Here is a 16,747-nt window from a genome sequence, read left to right as displayed (position 1 = left end):
TCAATGGGACCAGAAACTGTCTGGACACGCGCGTGCATGCAGCAGCCATTGTAAGTCTACAAAACCGAAAGTGCACCATGAAGTGTGCCATTTGGGACAGGGCCTTTAGGCTATACTAAAAGCAGTGTGTAGAGCAGGCATTCTCAACCCTGGTCCTGGAGGGCCACTGTCCTGCAGAGTTTAGGTCCAACCTTGATCAAACACACCTGAGCCAGCTAATTAAGCTAATTAAGCCTTTCAGGATTACTGGAAAGCTACAGGCAGGTGAGTTTGATCAAGGTTGGACCTAAACTCTGCAGGACAGTGGCCCTCCAGGACCAGGGTTGAGAATGCCTGGTGTAGAGTGTACTACTGGAGGGCCATCAAGTGTACTAACCAGGAATGTTTTAGAATAGTCTTTACTTTTCATCCAATTATGAGTACATGAAAAGAAAAAAAGCTTTTAAAATGTAGTAGACAATGTGCTCATATTGTTAATGATCGAGTTGAACACCCAGTTAGCTTGAGTAAAGGTCAAAGGTTGAATCCTAGATGTTAAAAATCAAAGTTTAGTTAATCAGTGTTGAATGTATATAGAGATATGTGTATTCTACAAATGATTTAGAGTTAGTTTAGCTTATTTCTAATAAAAAAACTCTAAAATCATGACAAACTCACAGATTTCAGCCATGAGTTAATCAGACCTGTTTTAATGGCATTTATCACATGAACATACAATCTTCGATCTCCTTTCCATTGTAAGAAAATAATGTTCATATAGGTATAACTTTTTCCTGAGCTAATGAATACTTCTCTAATGAAAACAATCTGACGATGTTTGGCTGTGAACACAAGGCACACCGTTGTTGTCTCTTATGTGCAAAGGTCTTCATCTGCCGCATTACATGCATGAAACGACACCAAATTAAATGAAAGAATAAGATAACATGATAAACTAATCAGCACCTCATAAATATCATGCTTTTTTCTTCTTTTTTTTACAAGTCATTAAACTTAACATTACAACTAAATTCCAACAAGGGACCATAGTTTGAAATTGAGCCATAACATGATTTACACTAAAGTATTGAAAGAAAAGTACACTTGCTCCGTGTAGAGCGCTCATGTATCACAGCATGATGGCGTATGTGACAATGCCCATCTTATTCCAGCAAACACAGGCAGTTTAATTAGTTATAAAATAGATTAAAAACAGACAAGACAAAAAAAAATTAATCTGTCAAACCACATCAGTGCATTAATAGGTGTTATAGTGCAAATGACACGAAACAGAATTAATCGCTCACAGCTGGTGACTAAAACACTTTATAAGCTGAAGTAAAACATTTATGCTAAATAATCTCAAGCACTTATTATTCTGTTGCTGGTAATGTGCTGCGTTGTTCCTCATTGTGTTAAATGGGTTGTCTTCTTTGTAGCAGTGTTTACGTGATTTTGGCTATGTATTTTATTATATGTTAAAAGTTATATTAAATATTAGACAATATAATCACAAGCCATGATACAATAATATTGTGATTCGAAATATTTTGCAATATGCTGATTATATGCAGATAAATTGATATGTACCATTTTGCAACTGCAAACATCTCCAAAGAAAGAAATACTGTATGTTTTTATATTTTTTAATAAATGTGTAAAAAATAAAAAAATAATAATAATAATTCACAAATACAATTGAAAGATAGCAAACAAAAGCAAGGAAAAGAGACAAAGAAACAAACAAAACAACACCAAAGCTCAATGTGCAAAGTAGAGCCCCAAATGAAACAGCACAACACATTTAAAGTGGGTGTATTGCACATATTTGCATGTAAACAGTCAAACACTATATGTACATACATTCAATGTAAACAATGCAAACATTGATGTAAACCAACAGACACTCTATACATTGATGTAAACATTCAAGTGTAAACAGCACCCATGGATGGTGAAATGTGCTTATTTCTGAAGGCACTGAAATGTAGGACAAAAGTTGCAGCATAAGGAATAACAGCATGTGATTTAGTCAGTCCAACAGCCAGCATATCTGTGTTGTTAATGTGAGGTAAGTATTCTAATGGACTGTGGAAATAAGCTATTACTAAGTCTGTCAGTCTTGTATTGCATGCTATGATAGCATTTACCTGAGGTCAGAAGGGTGAACAGTGGATAGGGTCACTAATTATTTTAAATTATATAGATATGAGGTATCTATGTATTGATATGAGGTATCTATGTATTGATATGAGGTATCTATGTATTGAAGGAATGTAAACAAAAGTTTGTATAAGTAGATTGAGGCAGACGTCTGTTAAGAGCTTTTTTTCAGTCAAATGTAATTAAAGGTGCTGTATGTAACTTTTTTTATAAAATGAATCCTTTTTTTATTGCCTGTCTGTGAAGGGGTTGTAATCACACATTACAATGATCCACTTTTCGTGTTTTGCTATTACCTCTAAAGGCCAGTATTCCTATTTTTATGTGAAGTCTCCGGGTCGGATTTTCTGCGAAATCCACCGGATGTGACGTGCATGCGCGCTCCCGAGCCTCTCTCCTTTTTATAAACAGTCTATGCGACGGCACTGCAGCTAACGACATGGAGTCTGATAACACCAAAAAGCGACCTGCCTCCAGCACAACACAGACTCCAACACAAACTCCAAAAAACAAAAAAAAACAAAAAAAATTATCTGCTGAAGCTCGTCAGGCCAAACGTCAATCGGATCGACTCAGGACGAAAACACGGATCAACATTGGCAGAGCGTTTGAATTATGGAGAGACCTCCGCTTTGTTTTAGGTAGCCTATAAAAACAGACCCTGAGTTGGCTTTTTTTCTGATAAATTACAAGTTTTCAGATATGCTGAAATAAATAATAGTAAACTGTAATGAAATAGCAAGGTAAAATACAACATGCATGAGACATGAAATGAATACAAAAGACTGTTCCATGATAACAAAAAGTAGGTGCTTTAGGATGTAACTTTTATTTTATGTACTAGGTCTGTCTAACGTCACTCATCCCACTACGATCATATTGTTTATAATACACATTTCCAGACACGTTCAGTAGGCCTACAGTAATATTACTTCCTACTGTCTTATTGTTACACTGAAATTGTTCAGTCTAGTTGACTAACCGTTTTCGTTATCATTCATTGACCTATGTTGACAGACATTGCTAATTGTGAAAGATACACGAATAGTTAGTGAAATGCCTTATGCTAGATAACACCACATGTCGGCAAAATACAGTCAATGTAACGTTATCATGGTACGAGCATGGAGCATTAGTTATACGTCAAGCTGATAAAAGTAGCCTATTATGGTAATATTGCAGTGGGAGTTTACATGAGTTTCCAGCATGTTGTGTGATGCTTTCTCCGTTGTGTTGAAAGTCTCAGTGTGGCCGGTAGTGAGTGGGGCGCGCGCTCTTGAGTTTGAGCACCCGCACGAGCACGAGCGCTGTTGTTGCAATCTGAAACATCACCGCTAGAGGCCGCTGGATCCTACATACAGCACCTTTAATTTATAGTTTGTGCAAGGAGTATAAATTGTTATTGATGTTTGGCTATGGCTAGTGTACAGTAGATATAAAATTTGGTTAATATAAGATATGATTTGATAGTTATAGGCTGTAGTTTAATGCATTGGTTTCATTTAATGCATATTTTCACCAGGCATTTAATGAGGTAGTGATGCTGATGTTATTTTTGTTACCATGAACCATTTTTAAAGATTTGTCTATGAATAGTAGAGATTTAATATCTAATAGTGTCATAAGTTTATTGTCTCTGTTTAGTCAAACCGAATTTAGGTTATGGGTCGAGTGATTGATATATTAGTTGCTGAGAAAGAAAAGAAAAGAAAAGAAAATGTAGGGGTTCCAAATCCTCCTTATTGCTTTTTGCTTCTGCAAGTTGGATGGTTTTATACAAGGCTTCTTATTGCACTATCGAGAGAGGAGGACCAACCTGGGGGTTGAATCTCAGGAATCATGAGGGAAAAAAAGAAAAAAGAAAAGAAAAAAAAAAAAGAATTTATTTTCGGGAGAAATGTTCATTTTGAATGGGAGTGCTAGGGGCATTACTATGATAGCATCAAAGGCGCTATTTTTAAAACACTAAGAAGGCTCGACACAACATGAAACTTGCTCGAAGTTTCACCAGGGGCTCTAGCCAGACACCCTGCTAAAACGGTTAATGAGTTGTATTGATGGGAATGAAGATATGCAGATGATGTACTTTTATATTTACATTGCAATATGAGATTATTTTTGGCAGTGTGAATCTGATTAAATTCCAGAAATACTGTAGGATTACCTAATTGCCGCTGCCAGTTTTCAGTAGTTAATAAAAAGTGCAAATGCTAGAGAAGGCAATAGGCATCCTTGAGTACCTTTGAGATGATTCTATTAACGCAGGCCACAGGGGATTTATAGAGGATTTTCATCCAGTTGGTGTTGACAGTGTAGCCTAGGGGAGAGAAATGGACAATTTACCCTGTCTAATGCTAATAGCTTCAGTGCAGCTTCAAAGGCTCTACACGATCCCAGCCAAGCAATAAGGGTCTTATCAAGTGAAACGATCTGCCATTTTCGGAAAAAGAAATTACAAAAAAATATATATACTTAACCACAAATGCTCATCTTACACTAGCTCTGCAATGCGACACACATTACGTAATCAAGTTAAAAGATTAATAGGGCGAAAAACTCAAACTAGAACTTCAAAATCATCCAACGTCATTGTCTTACTGTTTTTAAAAAAAAAAACGTTTGTTTTATGTAATGTGTGGCGCATCACAGTTAGTGCAAGACTAGCATTTGTGGTTAAAAAGTGTTTTTTTTTTTTTTTTGAAAATGACGGATCCTTTCGCTTGATAAGACCCTTATTCCTCGGATGAGATTGTGCAGAGCCTTTGAAGCTGCATTGAAACTGACATTTGGACCTTCAACCCGTTGGACCCCATTGAAGTCCACTATATGGAGAAGAATCCTGGAATGTTTTGAACATCTTGGATGATGTGGGGGTGAGTAAATTATCAGGAAATTTTCATTCTGAAGTGAACTAATCCTTTAAGGCATAAAGGTGATTACAGCTTATAGTCTGGCATAAAGTGTCTTTTTATATCTATAATCATTCGTATATTGTTATACGAAAATACATTCATTTGCCATTAACTGAATAGAACTTGGATGCCAAGTGGCAATAAGGAGTTATTTTCTGTGTGAAAAAAAATTATATATATAACCAGTATTACCGACTTTATGTAATAGTAATGATATGCTGGCTGTTTGGATGCTGGCTGTTTGGATATGCTGGCTCTTCACATTTGACACATGAAACAGGCTCACTAGCAGCGTAGATATGGCATTAAAGGTACTCTAAGCGATGTCACGCGTTTTTTAGGCTGAAACATTTTGTCACATACAGCAAACATCTCCTCACTATCCACTAGCTGCCTGTCCCCTGAACACACTTTAAAAAAAAAAAAAACACGGTCTCTGTAGACAGCCCAGGCTCCACAAACGACAAGAAAAACAAACTGGCCCAGCCTGGAACACAAAACATAACAGTATTCCACCCAATAACCAACCTGAATGATTTGGGGGTTGGGGGGTTAGTGCGTGTGCACATGTGGGGAGTGGCGGAGACAGAAGCATGAAGGGGGAGGGGACGGGATGACGAGGAGGGAGGGTCGAGTTAGCCTCCGTTTTGTTTGACAATACTTCGAACGTCAACAAGAGGGTGACGTCACCTAACATCGCTCAGAGCACCTACAAGTAGACAACTTATTTGATTCTAACAGCGAGCAAAAGGTTTGTTGCATAGCAGCTGGCTTGCATTTGTGTGCAGAATCACTTAACACTTAAACATGGAAAGAGTGATGTTCAGATATAAGCGAGAACATCCTTCCTGTATACAATGTGAGAGAGATATGGTAATGCTTATATGTATAAATGTGCAAAGCTTAAGATTTATAAGTGCATAGCTTAAGTGCATATCTTAAATATACTGTATGCATTTTGAAACAAAATTAGGCTGCGAAAATATTGATACTTGGCATCAGTATGAGGTCCCACTGGAAGTATTAGAGGGCGAGTCTTTAACGGCATTCTTCTGGAAGAAAAAACAGATTGACGGAACATTATCATGATTGACGTTTCAGTTACATAAACACAAAAATACAAGATACCAAAGAATGATACTTTGTAAATGTAAATATTTGTGTATTTTTTTTTTATCTGGCTAATAATTAGTTTTTTTCGTTTGTTTGTTTTTACAGTCAAGTTGTGCTTCCATAGTGATAAAACATTTTTTTTAAAAGGACAACTGTTCAGAGGGTACATTAATGTTACACCCTGTTATAGCATCCTATGTTAAATAATCATATAATTAATCTAAATATACAATAATGTAATAATATAAATAAATATTTACATTACACTTCTCACAGATGTCAGTTTGTTGTAAACTGTGTTTCGCAGACTCAGTGCTCAGTGCTGCTATCACCTGGGTTCGGTTGCACCACCAGAGGGTTGTTCCATAAAAGACGCTTAGAAAAGCGGGGATTAAACTCCAAAACCGGACTTGAATGAGCCTAACAAATAAGTTGGGGCTAAAGTGGTTCCATAAAAGGTAATTGAAGTTCACGCAATCTCACTAATTTGATCCAGGTTGATCTAGTCTAGATAATTGCGTGTGCACGCGTTTCTGAAGCAGCCCTAGAGGTCGATCGTGGATCAAATCGATCCATCATCAAACAGCGTATATTTTGTGCCGTTTTATGCATTTGTGACATGTTTTTTTGTTGTTTTTTCTCAGTGCAAAACTTACATTTTACAGTTATATTCTCCATCTGTAAATGTTAGAAAGTCATGCAAATGTATCCATTTAGCTGCTAATCTTCATATTGAACGAGCGCTGCGCACATGCGCGCCAAATAGGAGCGCAATAACTGACTAAAATATACATTTTGCTTGGAAAATTAATATGCGATATTTTATAACACCAGAAATATCTTTTAATTATAATTTATCTTCAGGATGTTGGATAAGTTGCAGTGAACTTCTAGCTCATTACACATATTTTATAGTTCTAATAAAAAACATTTGAACAGAAGTAGCCTAATTCAGGTAAGATTTTTTTTAAAGAAACTAAATATATAAAGATACAAAATATAGTTTTGGGTATAGGACCTATGCTACTTAATAAAGATGATGTATACTTATTTAGAATGCTGAGAATTACAGCTTTTAATGCAATAATTTTTTGGAGAAAGCAAGAATCCCCAGTTTTAGAGTAGATTTAGTTTCTAAAGTACATTATGGAGAGGATAACATGACATTAAGAGCAAATGTATACATTTTGAAAAGATATGTGCAACTCTAAAATCAAAGAATATTCCATAAAATAAAGGAATATATATTAGCCTACATTAACTACATTTTTATATAACCCTCCCTCCCTTTTATTTCTAGTTATTTGTTATTTTATTTATTTACATATTTAATATTGAATATTTTATATTTAAATAATATTACTTGAATAACTATTAGGAATTATGTGTCATTATAAGAGTTTGATATAAATATGTGAATGTTACCTTTTTATTAATATTTATTTATTGTTTTTTTGTCTTTTTCCCCTTAAATCATATGTAAAAGTGTCTAACTATGTACTTTTTGGTTATTGTTCTAATTATGTGTTTTTTAGACTGTGTTGGTGTTAGTATTATCACAAAAGAAAAAAAGTAGAAGGAAAAATAAGGAATATTTATTGGGGGAAATATGATGTCTTTGAAGGAATTGTCAATTTGTATAATTGTGTTAAATGTGCTTGAATTGAAAGACAAAGTACATACATATACATATACATATATGCTTAAATATTTGTTATTTGGACATTAGATGTGCCTTATTTATAATTTTAAACCTACAAGTGTATTTTTATGATAGCAATAACTGTAAAGGGACTATTGTAATGGGGTAAATCAAATGTAGGCTAATATACAGTACTGTCAATTACTAAGCTCAGATTCATCTTACCAGTTAAAATGTAGTCTGTGCTTTTGTAATTATTTATTTTTAATTTTGTGATTTTAACTTCTGCTTTAAAAGCTTTTTTTTAGATTGTGTTCTAATGTTCTTCTAATCATAAACATGTACTACAGCTGCCAAACAAAACCAGAGAGAAATGTATTCATAAATCTTTAAAACAATCAAATTAAATCTTGGGCACAAAACATTCAGCCAGTAAAAAAAGAAAAGAGACTAGAGACTAGAGATCTATCTATCTCTAGTCTAATTTATCATTGTAGCCTTATTTAAGTTGTTTTTTGTATACTGTGTATTTATTTTTGGACTAATAGTGGTTAATAGAGTCCAATAATGGTATGAGAGAGTGTCAGTGGTAATATCATTGTGTTCCTATTGGTCAGTGTTAGAGGATCCGTGTAACAATGAGGCTTAGCCTGACAGTTAGCCTGCCCTGGACCAGACTAGTTTCCCAGCATAAGTTGCCAGGGCAACTGAGTTTGAACTATTTTAAGTTTGCTTTATGAAACAGAATCCACCGACAATAAGTCTAACTAACCAAAATAAGCCTGGCTTGTATTCTAATCTTGTTTTATGGAACAACCCTCAGGACGTACACCCGGTCGTGAGATTAAGCTTAACATCAAATGCGTTTTAAGTCCTGCGTAGAATTAATACCAGTTTCACCATCTGGGCGTAGTACGCGTCTGAGACTAAATCTTACGCCTATCTGGTATACAGGCTACATGATCAGCAGGCTTTCCGGCGTGAAAGAGTAATGAGAGACCGCACACATCCTCTAGATATATGGAGACAGAGAACTTATTGAATATTTTAATTTCAGCAGGGTTGAATTGTTAGAATTAATCAACAAGTTAGCACCGCAGTGACAACACGTAACAGGAAAGGAGCGCTGTCCCCAACACTTGCAATGCCAATGCTTGCATACCAAATTATGCATATTCTTAGTAATATAGCATATGCATAATGCATATACTTTCACAATCTGAGTAATTAATAAGAGTAACCAATAAGCTGGTGTGTGGTGGGCATTCTGGCGCAATATGGCTGCCATCGCATCATCCACATGGATGCAGGGGCACGGGAAGTGCCGGTTTCACAGGATTGTAAATGTAACGCAAATTTTTGTTCATTTACATTTATTAATTTGAAGCATTTAGTAATTTATTTGTAATAAACACTAAGTAGGCAATTAAAAAAAGTGTTAGGACTATTTATATGTTAAATTATGTTTTTTAAAACATAAGCGCAGAGGGTGATGTCATATTGTGTGTCCACGTAGAAAGAATTTGTCAGCAGCCACATAAAAAAATAATAATAATAATTTGCCTGCAGCCGCTCTACTAAGGTAGGCACTATAGGCAGGTTTTTTGTGTTCATTTCTATTTCCTGTCGCTGTGCAGGCTTTTATTGTATATGACAGTGTAAACAGCCCAATAACCCTTTTATTTAAAGGCTTAATTTATGTCCTGTAAGTCGGTCGTTTGCATTACGATTGAAAGCATTAGCAATAATGTCCAAAATGTGATGTGCAGTCAAGTTTGGGTGCGTGTATGCCGTTTATACACAAACGAACAAACAAACAGCACCCCCAACCTAAAACATCTTTCCGCGCCCCTGGGTGGATGCTGCACATTAGTGGTGGTTAAGGAGATTCCCCCTTCCATATGTAAAAGCGCTTTAAATACCCATAGAAGTATTGAATAATTATTATTTTAATTTAATTTTATTTTATTTTTTTCAGTTCAGCAGTAATTTTTCATCTTTACACTGGAGCGAACCAATTTAAATTTGTAACCATAGTAACACGAATGGCGTCTCACCTATCAGTGCAGTAGAACATGTCAGTGTGTACGTGAATCATCTACGCTAAGCGTAGTTTTAGATGGTGCAACAGGTGTATATATTAATCGGAAAGCTGGACGAAACTAAGTTTTAAAATTGATGAAACTAAGAGCTTAGACCCACCTTTTAGAGACCAACCGACCTTCCTCTCCTGTGCTGCTTCCTGTCCTGATGCCTGTTTGAACAACAACAAGCTCAATTAAACACATGACTTTGTTTAATTAGAATGAAAATGCAATTTAACAATTCTTTTCACACTTAATTTCATATTTCTGTCTTGTTAAATCAGCCGTTTAATTCTCACCTTTTATAAATTGCACCAGCAATGAGAATCAGACAAGAAATAACCACAGCAACACATATCCCTGCTATAGCACCTGCAGACAGACCTGAATCTGGAACAGTTGGAGACAGACAGTCATTGTTACTAGAGAGTAGTGTCGTATTGATTGCATTTGAAGCAGGAAGTTTTACATCCAATTACCAATGTGGTTGATACGAGACAAGACTGAGACTATCAAGGAATGGTGCAGGTAATATGCATTACTTACATATTATATTATAACATTGTGTCAAAGCTCTCTTGAATTGATTTAAAACATTGAAATGTATTTTAAAATGCATTGAATTACAAAGAATTATACTCACCACTGACAGAAACCATGGGATCTACACTGGATAAGCTGGGATCTAAAGTAACAGATTCTCCCTCCTTCACTGACTTTTTCTTCACTCCATCTCGTTCAGCAGCAGAAACATCTGAAACACAAACCAACAGATGATTGAAGGATATTTTGCTGAAAACAAACAAACTACACAACATGAAAGAGATGTGAATATGAATGATTGCACAAGCAATTCTAGACTTTAAATATGACAAGCAACATTTATCCAACTTTAATGATTATGAACACATTTTACATAGATAATATTTGTCTGAGAGAAGCTGATCAGAGATTGTATAAGAAACTGTGTCAGTATTACCAGAGCACAACTTCAAAACTAACAGATCATCACTGGTAATGATTCAGTTTTAAATCACACTGAACTATTTTTTTTTATTATTATAGAAAAATAATTTAGAAATGATCTGCATACTGTATGTGAATTAATATACAGGTAAAGAAAAAAGCTCCTCTGAATGTAACTGCAAAAAAAAAAAAAAACCTAAACACATTAATGATGTGAATTACTGTAAATGTACATTATTGTTTTTAAACATTATAACTCACCATGAACAGAAACACTAAAGATCTTTTCACTGTCGCTGCTGCCACTGATGATCAGTAGTTTATATTCGTCAGAGTCTGTGGTTCTGGTGTTCATGATGGTCAGAGATCCAGTCTGATGATCCAGCTTCAGTCTGTCTCTGAATCTCTCATTACCTTCATTACACTGAACATCTGTACAGATCTTACTCTGATCTCCATTGATTTTAGCGATGCGAGTGTTATTAAAAAACCATACAATCGTTTCTTGTTGGTTTGTTTTAACACCAGTGTTTAGAGTGACTGAATCTCCCTCCATCACTGACACTCTCTCTGTTTCAACACCAGACAAACCTGAAGAAGAAATGAACAGTGAATTGTTATTTAAACTAAAAACAACAGAAAAGTGCTGTGCTGTGTTGTTTTTCTATACATAATAAAGATTGTGTGTCTGGATTCATAATGTATGCAAACAAACAGCAGAACAACATCATTGATTCACACATTCACTCATCAGACAAACATACATGAGACTCATGGACAATCTAGCTAAATCACCATCATACGATACAACACACATCATGATTCATTTATACCCTTTCTCAATACATATATTTTCTGAATAACAAGTATTCAAACAAGTATTTTCATGTCTTCACAATGAATATTACACCCATTACCCATGAAAAATACTACAACTATAGACTCAATGCATTATCATGTTTAATATAATCTGGCCACTATTAATCACCAAAAATCGCAATGAGCTCTGTGTTTTGGTTTCTTTCGATAAGAAACAAAGTGTCATCTTACAAATTCTATCCAAACACTCTCATCCTGAACACTGGCACGCCACAAGGGTGTAACGTTAGTCCCCTCCTCTACTCCCTCTTCACCAAGGACTGTTCCCCAAGCGGCAACCTCCCCGTCTCTCTCTTGAAACCAACACGGAAGTGAGTTAAACTGCAATTCATTGACTGGCCACTTGAGGCTGGTGTCAGAAGTGAGTCAAATCTGTATCTCCCCCATGTTAAAATGCCAACTTTTACAGCAGAAAAAAACATGTTTACAGCCTGGTGTCTGAATGTGTTTTGGTCTATACAGCTAATTTTGCCCTTCATGACAACTGTGAGGGGGGTGAAATTTTTTAGAACTCATCCGTTTAGTTGATTAATCCTTAAAGTTCTGCATAATTAAGGGTGTGTCCACATTTGAGTGACAGGTGGATTCCCGCTGCTGTGGTCTGCTGTCTGTTAGCCGTCACGTTACCTCAGCTAATTTATCGTAAAAATAAATAAATTCCAGCCACTAATCTTAGCATTTCTGCCGTGTTTGCCGTGTCGGGATTATTTCACTGTCATAATGACTTGCTGTGGGGTTAATTGTATTAACCGATCGTCCCAGAAGAAGCCTGGACTACATTTTTTCCGGTGAGTGAAATTCTAATATAATTTCATTTATTCATTTTATTTTGAATAATTGATTTATTATTCATAATTGCATTTAAAACTTTATTACACTCCAAGATCCAACAGACTGTGATCTGTAATGTTAGGCTGAAGCCATAGACTGTATAAAACGTCTGAAACGTTGTCATATAACGTTAATGTTAAGCCTGCATTTCATAAATAGCGTAACATTTATTAACACTGACTATATTTGGAAGTATTTTTTGACATGTCCTCAAAGATATGTGTAGGAAATTATCCTGTAATTAGTCAGTAAACAGAATGAGGACTAGCTGTGATGTCCGCCACAAATTCTTAAGCTAAAATACATTTATTACAACCTTTTGGACACTGTAGTAATTTAAGTTTTATTGTTTGCAAGTAGTCTGTGAAGGAGGTAACTATCTATTTGTTTGTGTAAGTTTGGGCTGCATATGGCTCCACTCACTTGCCTCTTTGCCCATTTTCTATTATCCGGGAGTGACGCGAGGCCAAGATGGCGACGGCCGGCTCCGCCCACTTTAGGCTTCAAAAACGGTCTTCAGAAACCTACAGGTGACGTCACGGATACTACGTCCATATTTTTTTACAGTCTATGCTGTTCCCCCATTCATCCTAGCAAATCATTTTTTTTTTTTTTTGCATGACATCTGGACTTCATAATTCATTATCTTGAGCCAAATAAGCAAGCTGGCATTCAGTACAATCTGAATATTTTATAGACTGTGCGAAAGTGCTGTTCTACGTATGAACGAGCCTATGATTGAATCTGGAAATAAAGCAAAATAACAGAGAAATAATCCTCAGATGCCATGCCCATGTCCATAATTTATAGCAAAACATCTAGCATTAATATTCGATCTCACTTTCGAAAACACACTGTGAGCAAATACAAATACAGGGTTCTCAAGTTTTATCAAAAGCTTGGAGTGAGATCACATGCGGTTGGGGGAGGAGCCCTAATGGAGCCCCACCCGCCAATTTTACCCATTGTTCATAACTAACCAGCACAAATTGAAATTATAACAATTGGTAAATCTGATAAATGACAGAGCAATCAATTCATCACATCAAATATACTCTTTAATGTTATATTTCAAAATTACAAACAAGTTATACAAAAATTACAAAAATATAACAAATTGCTCAAAACAGTTTGGAAAAAATCTTTTTGAATTTTGAATGTGTCTAGTCGAAATGGTATAATGATTTATTGTGTGGTGGCGGGACATTGTGAACAAATGACAAATTAGAGTAATATTAAGGTGTGTGTGTGTGTGTGTGTGTGTGTACAAGAGTACACACTCCAGCTTATGAAATGTGTTTTGTGTTGTAAGTGTTTGAAAAATACAACTGCAATGGCAATGATTAATGTAGCCTATGTTTTGACAGGATATAAAATATTACCCAGAGCACTCTGCTCTAATACAAGTAGCCTTAATGTAACTAGAAAGACTATTAATACAGTATAATATATAATTTAAAATAAAAAATAAATAAATTTAAATTTATTTAAAATAAAATGAAGAAATACATCTTCATTCCTTCCCATACCCACTAACATTTCCCTTAGTTTCAGATAATAGGTAGCCAAACTGAGCCAAAGCTTCTGGCCTGGTTGCAAAGTAGTTGTAGAGTTTTTGACTGCATCAATAATAATGTACGATGGGCTATATATTAAATGTTCTAGCCTAAAGATGTTAGACGAGCTTTCTTCCAACTTACCTTCTTCATCACGACGTGTGTTCGCGCGATGTTGTTGGTTACCTAGTAACGAACGTACGGTGGCCGAGAATGTTCCGTCAACTTCCGTGTGTTCGCGCATCTGTGTTGCCTTGTAACGAATGCAATCTTGCCGAGATACGTGCTGGCGGCAGGAAACTTCACTTTGTGTGCCCGCGCCTCGTATACAACGTTATAAAGCTTGCAGGACGACTTGGTTGGCATTGCCTTTTCAGCGTGAAAAATACACGGTGTGGCGTGTGAGCGTGTCCAATGCGTGAGAATTGAGAACCCTGCAAATAATAACTAATACATTCTATCGAATTTAAGGTGATCATAGCTATAACAAAATGAACCCAGAAGAGAGGCTGTAACGCTTGTCTTACCATGGCAAAGCAGCGAAATCAAAAGAATAGCTACCGGTATGCCCTTCATTTCCATAGCTGTGTCCCAATGTGAATGCTGATTCTTCTTCTTCTATTTATAAATGGCGGTTGACAAATATTTGTTGCATTACCGCCCCCGCTGGACTGTATGTAACAGGAGACTTATTTTTAAAAGCCCTGTATTCTTTAAAAAATAAAAATGAAAAAATAAAAAATCTTTCCAGCACTTCTTTGTAGAATATTTCTATAATCAAAGATAATTCCATTGGCCTCAACTTGAGCAATAAGCCTCTGCCTAGCTTGATGATATTTCTGACAATGAATCAATGCATGCTCTACTGTTTCTGGACTACGCCCATAGACTGTAAAAAATACGCCTGAGACCCAATGTGAAGGCTGCAAGATGAGTCGTTCATGAACGATCCGGATCGTTCATTGCGTTTGTCACTTGACAAATGAACGAAAGACTCGGTCGGAAGGTCAAGTAATTATTTATGTTCCAGTTTGTTTTTGCTCTGTCAAGTAACATTTCTCTAAGTTCTGTTAATGCAAGGGGTTTAAGAGACATGACTGTTACGATCTGTGTTTGCTTCTCCTTTGTTTTGTCCCTCCCTTGTTTGTCTTGGTGTTTTTTCTGGGCATGTGCGCTCTTTCTGTCTCCAGGTGGACGCACCTGTTCGGGATTTGCCTGATGGAAGTGACTTGTATAAAACGCCAACGAAGAGGAGAAAGGAGGGCGTCTTCAGATCTTGTGGGCTAACCAGCAAACAATTTGTCTTTAGCTGTATGTTTTGTTAACTGTGTTGTCCGTACTGTTTGATCCATTTACTGGATGAAATGTTCGTGGTTGTAACGTCCGTTGTGAGTGAGCAAATAAATCATTGCAGTGATTCAGCCGTTCCTTCGTTCCTCTTTATGTTACGAATTCTCTCTTCTCTCAGAACAAATATATATCTGTGAGAGGTCGTAACAATGACAAAGAGAAAAAAAATTCTTATTTTGTAAAGGAAAGAAGTCAAATATTTTTGCAGGAAAAACATTCTAAGGTTGATGATGTTATATTTATGCTTACTTTAGCCACGGCACTTCAAGGTCAGCAGGTGTCGCCATCCTCCTAAATAACTTCAAACGTTCAAAGGTCATATTGTGTCCCATAAGGCAGATTAATTTGGTCACTGGCTGATTCATAAACATTGATGGTCTGAAATTCATCTTAGTCAACATTTATGGATATAACATCAGCAGAGAAAACTGAAACCTATTTGAACAAATTGGTTTACATTTAGACAATCTCAAATGAACACACTCAACTGATAACATCATCATTGAGACCTAAACCTAGTTCATGATGATTTTTTGATAAATATCCTTGCAGATACTTTGCTAGTCATCCAAACACCATATTCATGAACTTTTGCAAAAAACTAAATTTGGCTGATACTTGGAGACACTTAAATCCAGAAATATCTAAATATTCCTGGTTTAGCTCAAGCCACAATTATAATCCAGAATTGATCACTGGTTAATTGCAAATCATTTGCTATTTTTTAATAACAGTTCTGATAATTCTGCTGCACCACTAACAGATCATAGTGTTATTTTACTACAGATCAAACCCAATGACAACAATGTCCACTCACACACATATTGGAAGTTCAATTCCAGTCTGCTCAAAAATAATGACTACTGCCAAAAAGCCTAATTATTAAATAAAGAAAATGCTACCAAAAAGTGGGAATTCCTAAAATAAAAAATACGCCAATTTACCATCTCATTCAGTAAAATCAGTGTTCGAATTGAGGGGGGTCTGGGGGGGTCCGGGACCCCCCATAAGCATCAAGGGACCCCCCATAAGGCCCAAAAAAATTACCCTGGGGGGTCCCCTGGTTTTTCATTAAAACTAAAATAATAGAAACATAATTTATTAGGTAATATATATATTTTTTTAATCAAAGTATTTGCGCTGCCGCTCCCATTAGAAAGTAGCCTAATTCAAATTAGATTTGCGTCTGAAAAGACGCTCAAGTGCGCCACACGCTGTTTTCTGAAGGAATTTACTGAATGTTGAATTTATAAACAGATACATTTTATTTAT

General features: G+C 35.9%; 1 protein-coding gene across 1 annotated transcript; it reads right to left on the bottom strand.

Annotated features, from left to right (window-relative positions):
• Positions 1-4,841: 4,841 nt before the first annotated feature.
• LOC311084737 (uncharacterized protein) lies at positions 4,842-14,739 on the bottom strand. The gene is made up of 6 exons (XM_084116965.1): positions 14,653-14,739; positions 11,121-11,450; positions 10,537-10,647; positions 10,193-10,283; positions 10,012-10,063; positions 4,842-6,106 (listed from the first exon to the last, which is right to left on the bottom strand). Exons 1-5 carry the CDS (start codon positions 14,705-14,707, stop codon positions 10,015-10,017), a joined length of 636 nt encoding a protein of 211 aa, XP_083973091.1. The 5' UTR covers positions 14,708-14,739; the 3' UTR covers positions 4,842-6,106; positions 10,012-10,014.
• Between the last annotated feature and the right edge of the window lie 2,008 nt (positions 14,740-16,747).

Source organism: Abramis brama, assembly GCF_963993115.1.
Source record: "Abramis brama genome assembly, chromosome: 6".
In the NCBI taxonomy this organism is placed as follows: domain Eukaryota; kingdom Metazoa; phylum Chordata; class Actinopteri; order Cypriniformes; family Leuciscidae; genus Abramis; species Abramis brama.
The sequence above is the reverse complement of the archived record's forward strand: the minus strand, read 5'-3'. Positions and strand labels throughout refer to the sequence as shown.

What these genes read in the sequence shown, in the direction of transcription:
- LOC311084737 (XM_084116965.1), bottom strand. Translation starts at nt 14,707, where the DNA reads ATGGAAATGAAGGGCATACCGGTAGCTATTCTTTTGATTTCGCTGCTT. An exon ending in CTTTAGTGTTTCTGTTCATG is followed by an intron (nt 10,648 to 11,120) that starts GTGAGTTATAAT and finishes TTTGTGTTTCAG; the next exon opens with ATGTTTCTGCTGCTGAACGA. An exon ending in GCTGGTGCAATTTATAAAAG is followed by an intron (nt 10,064 to 10,192) that starts GTGAGAATTAAA and finishes TTGTTCAAACAG; the next exon opens with GCATCAGGACAGGAAGCAGC.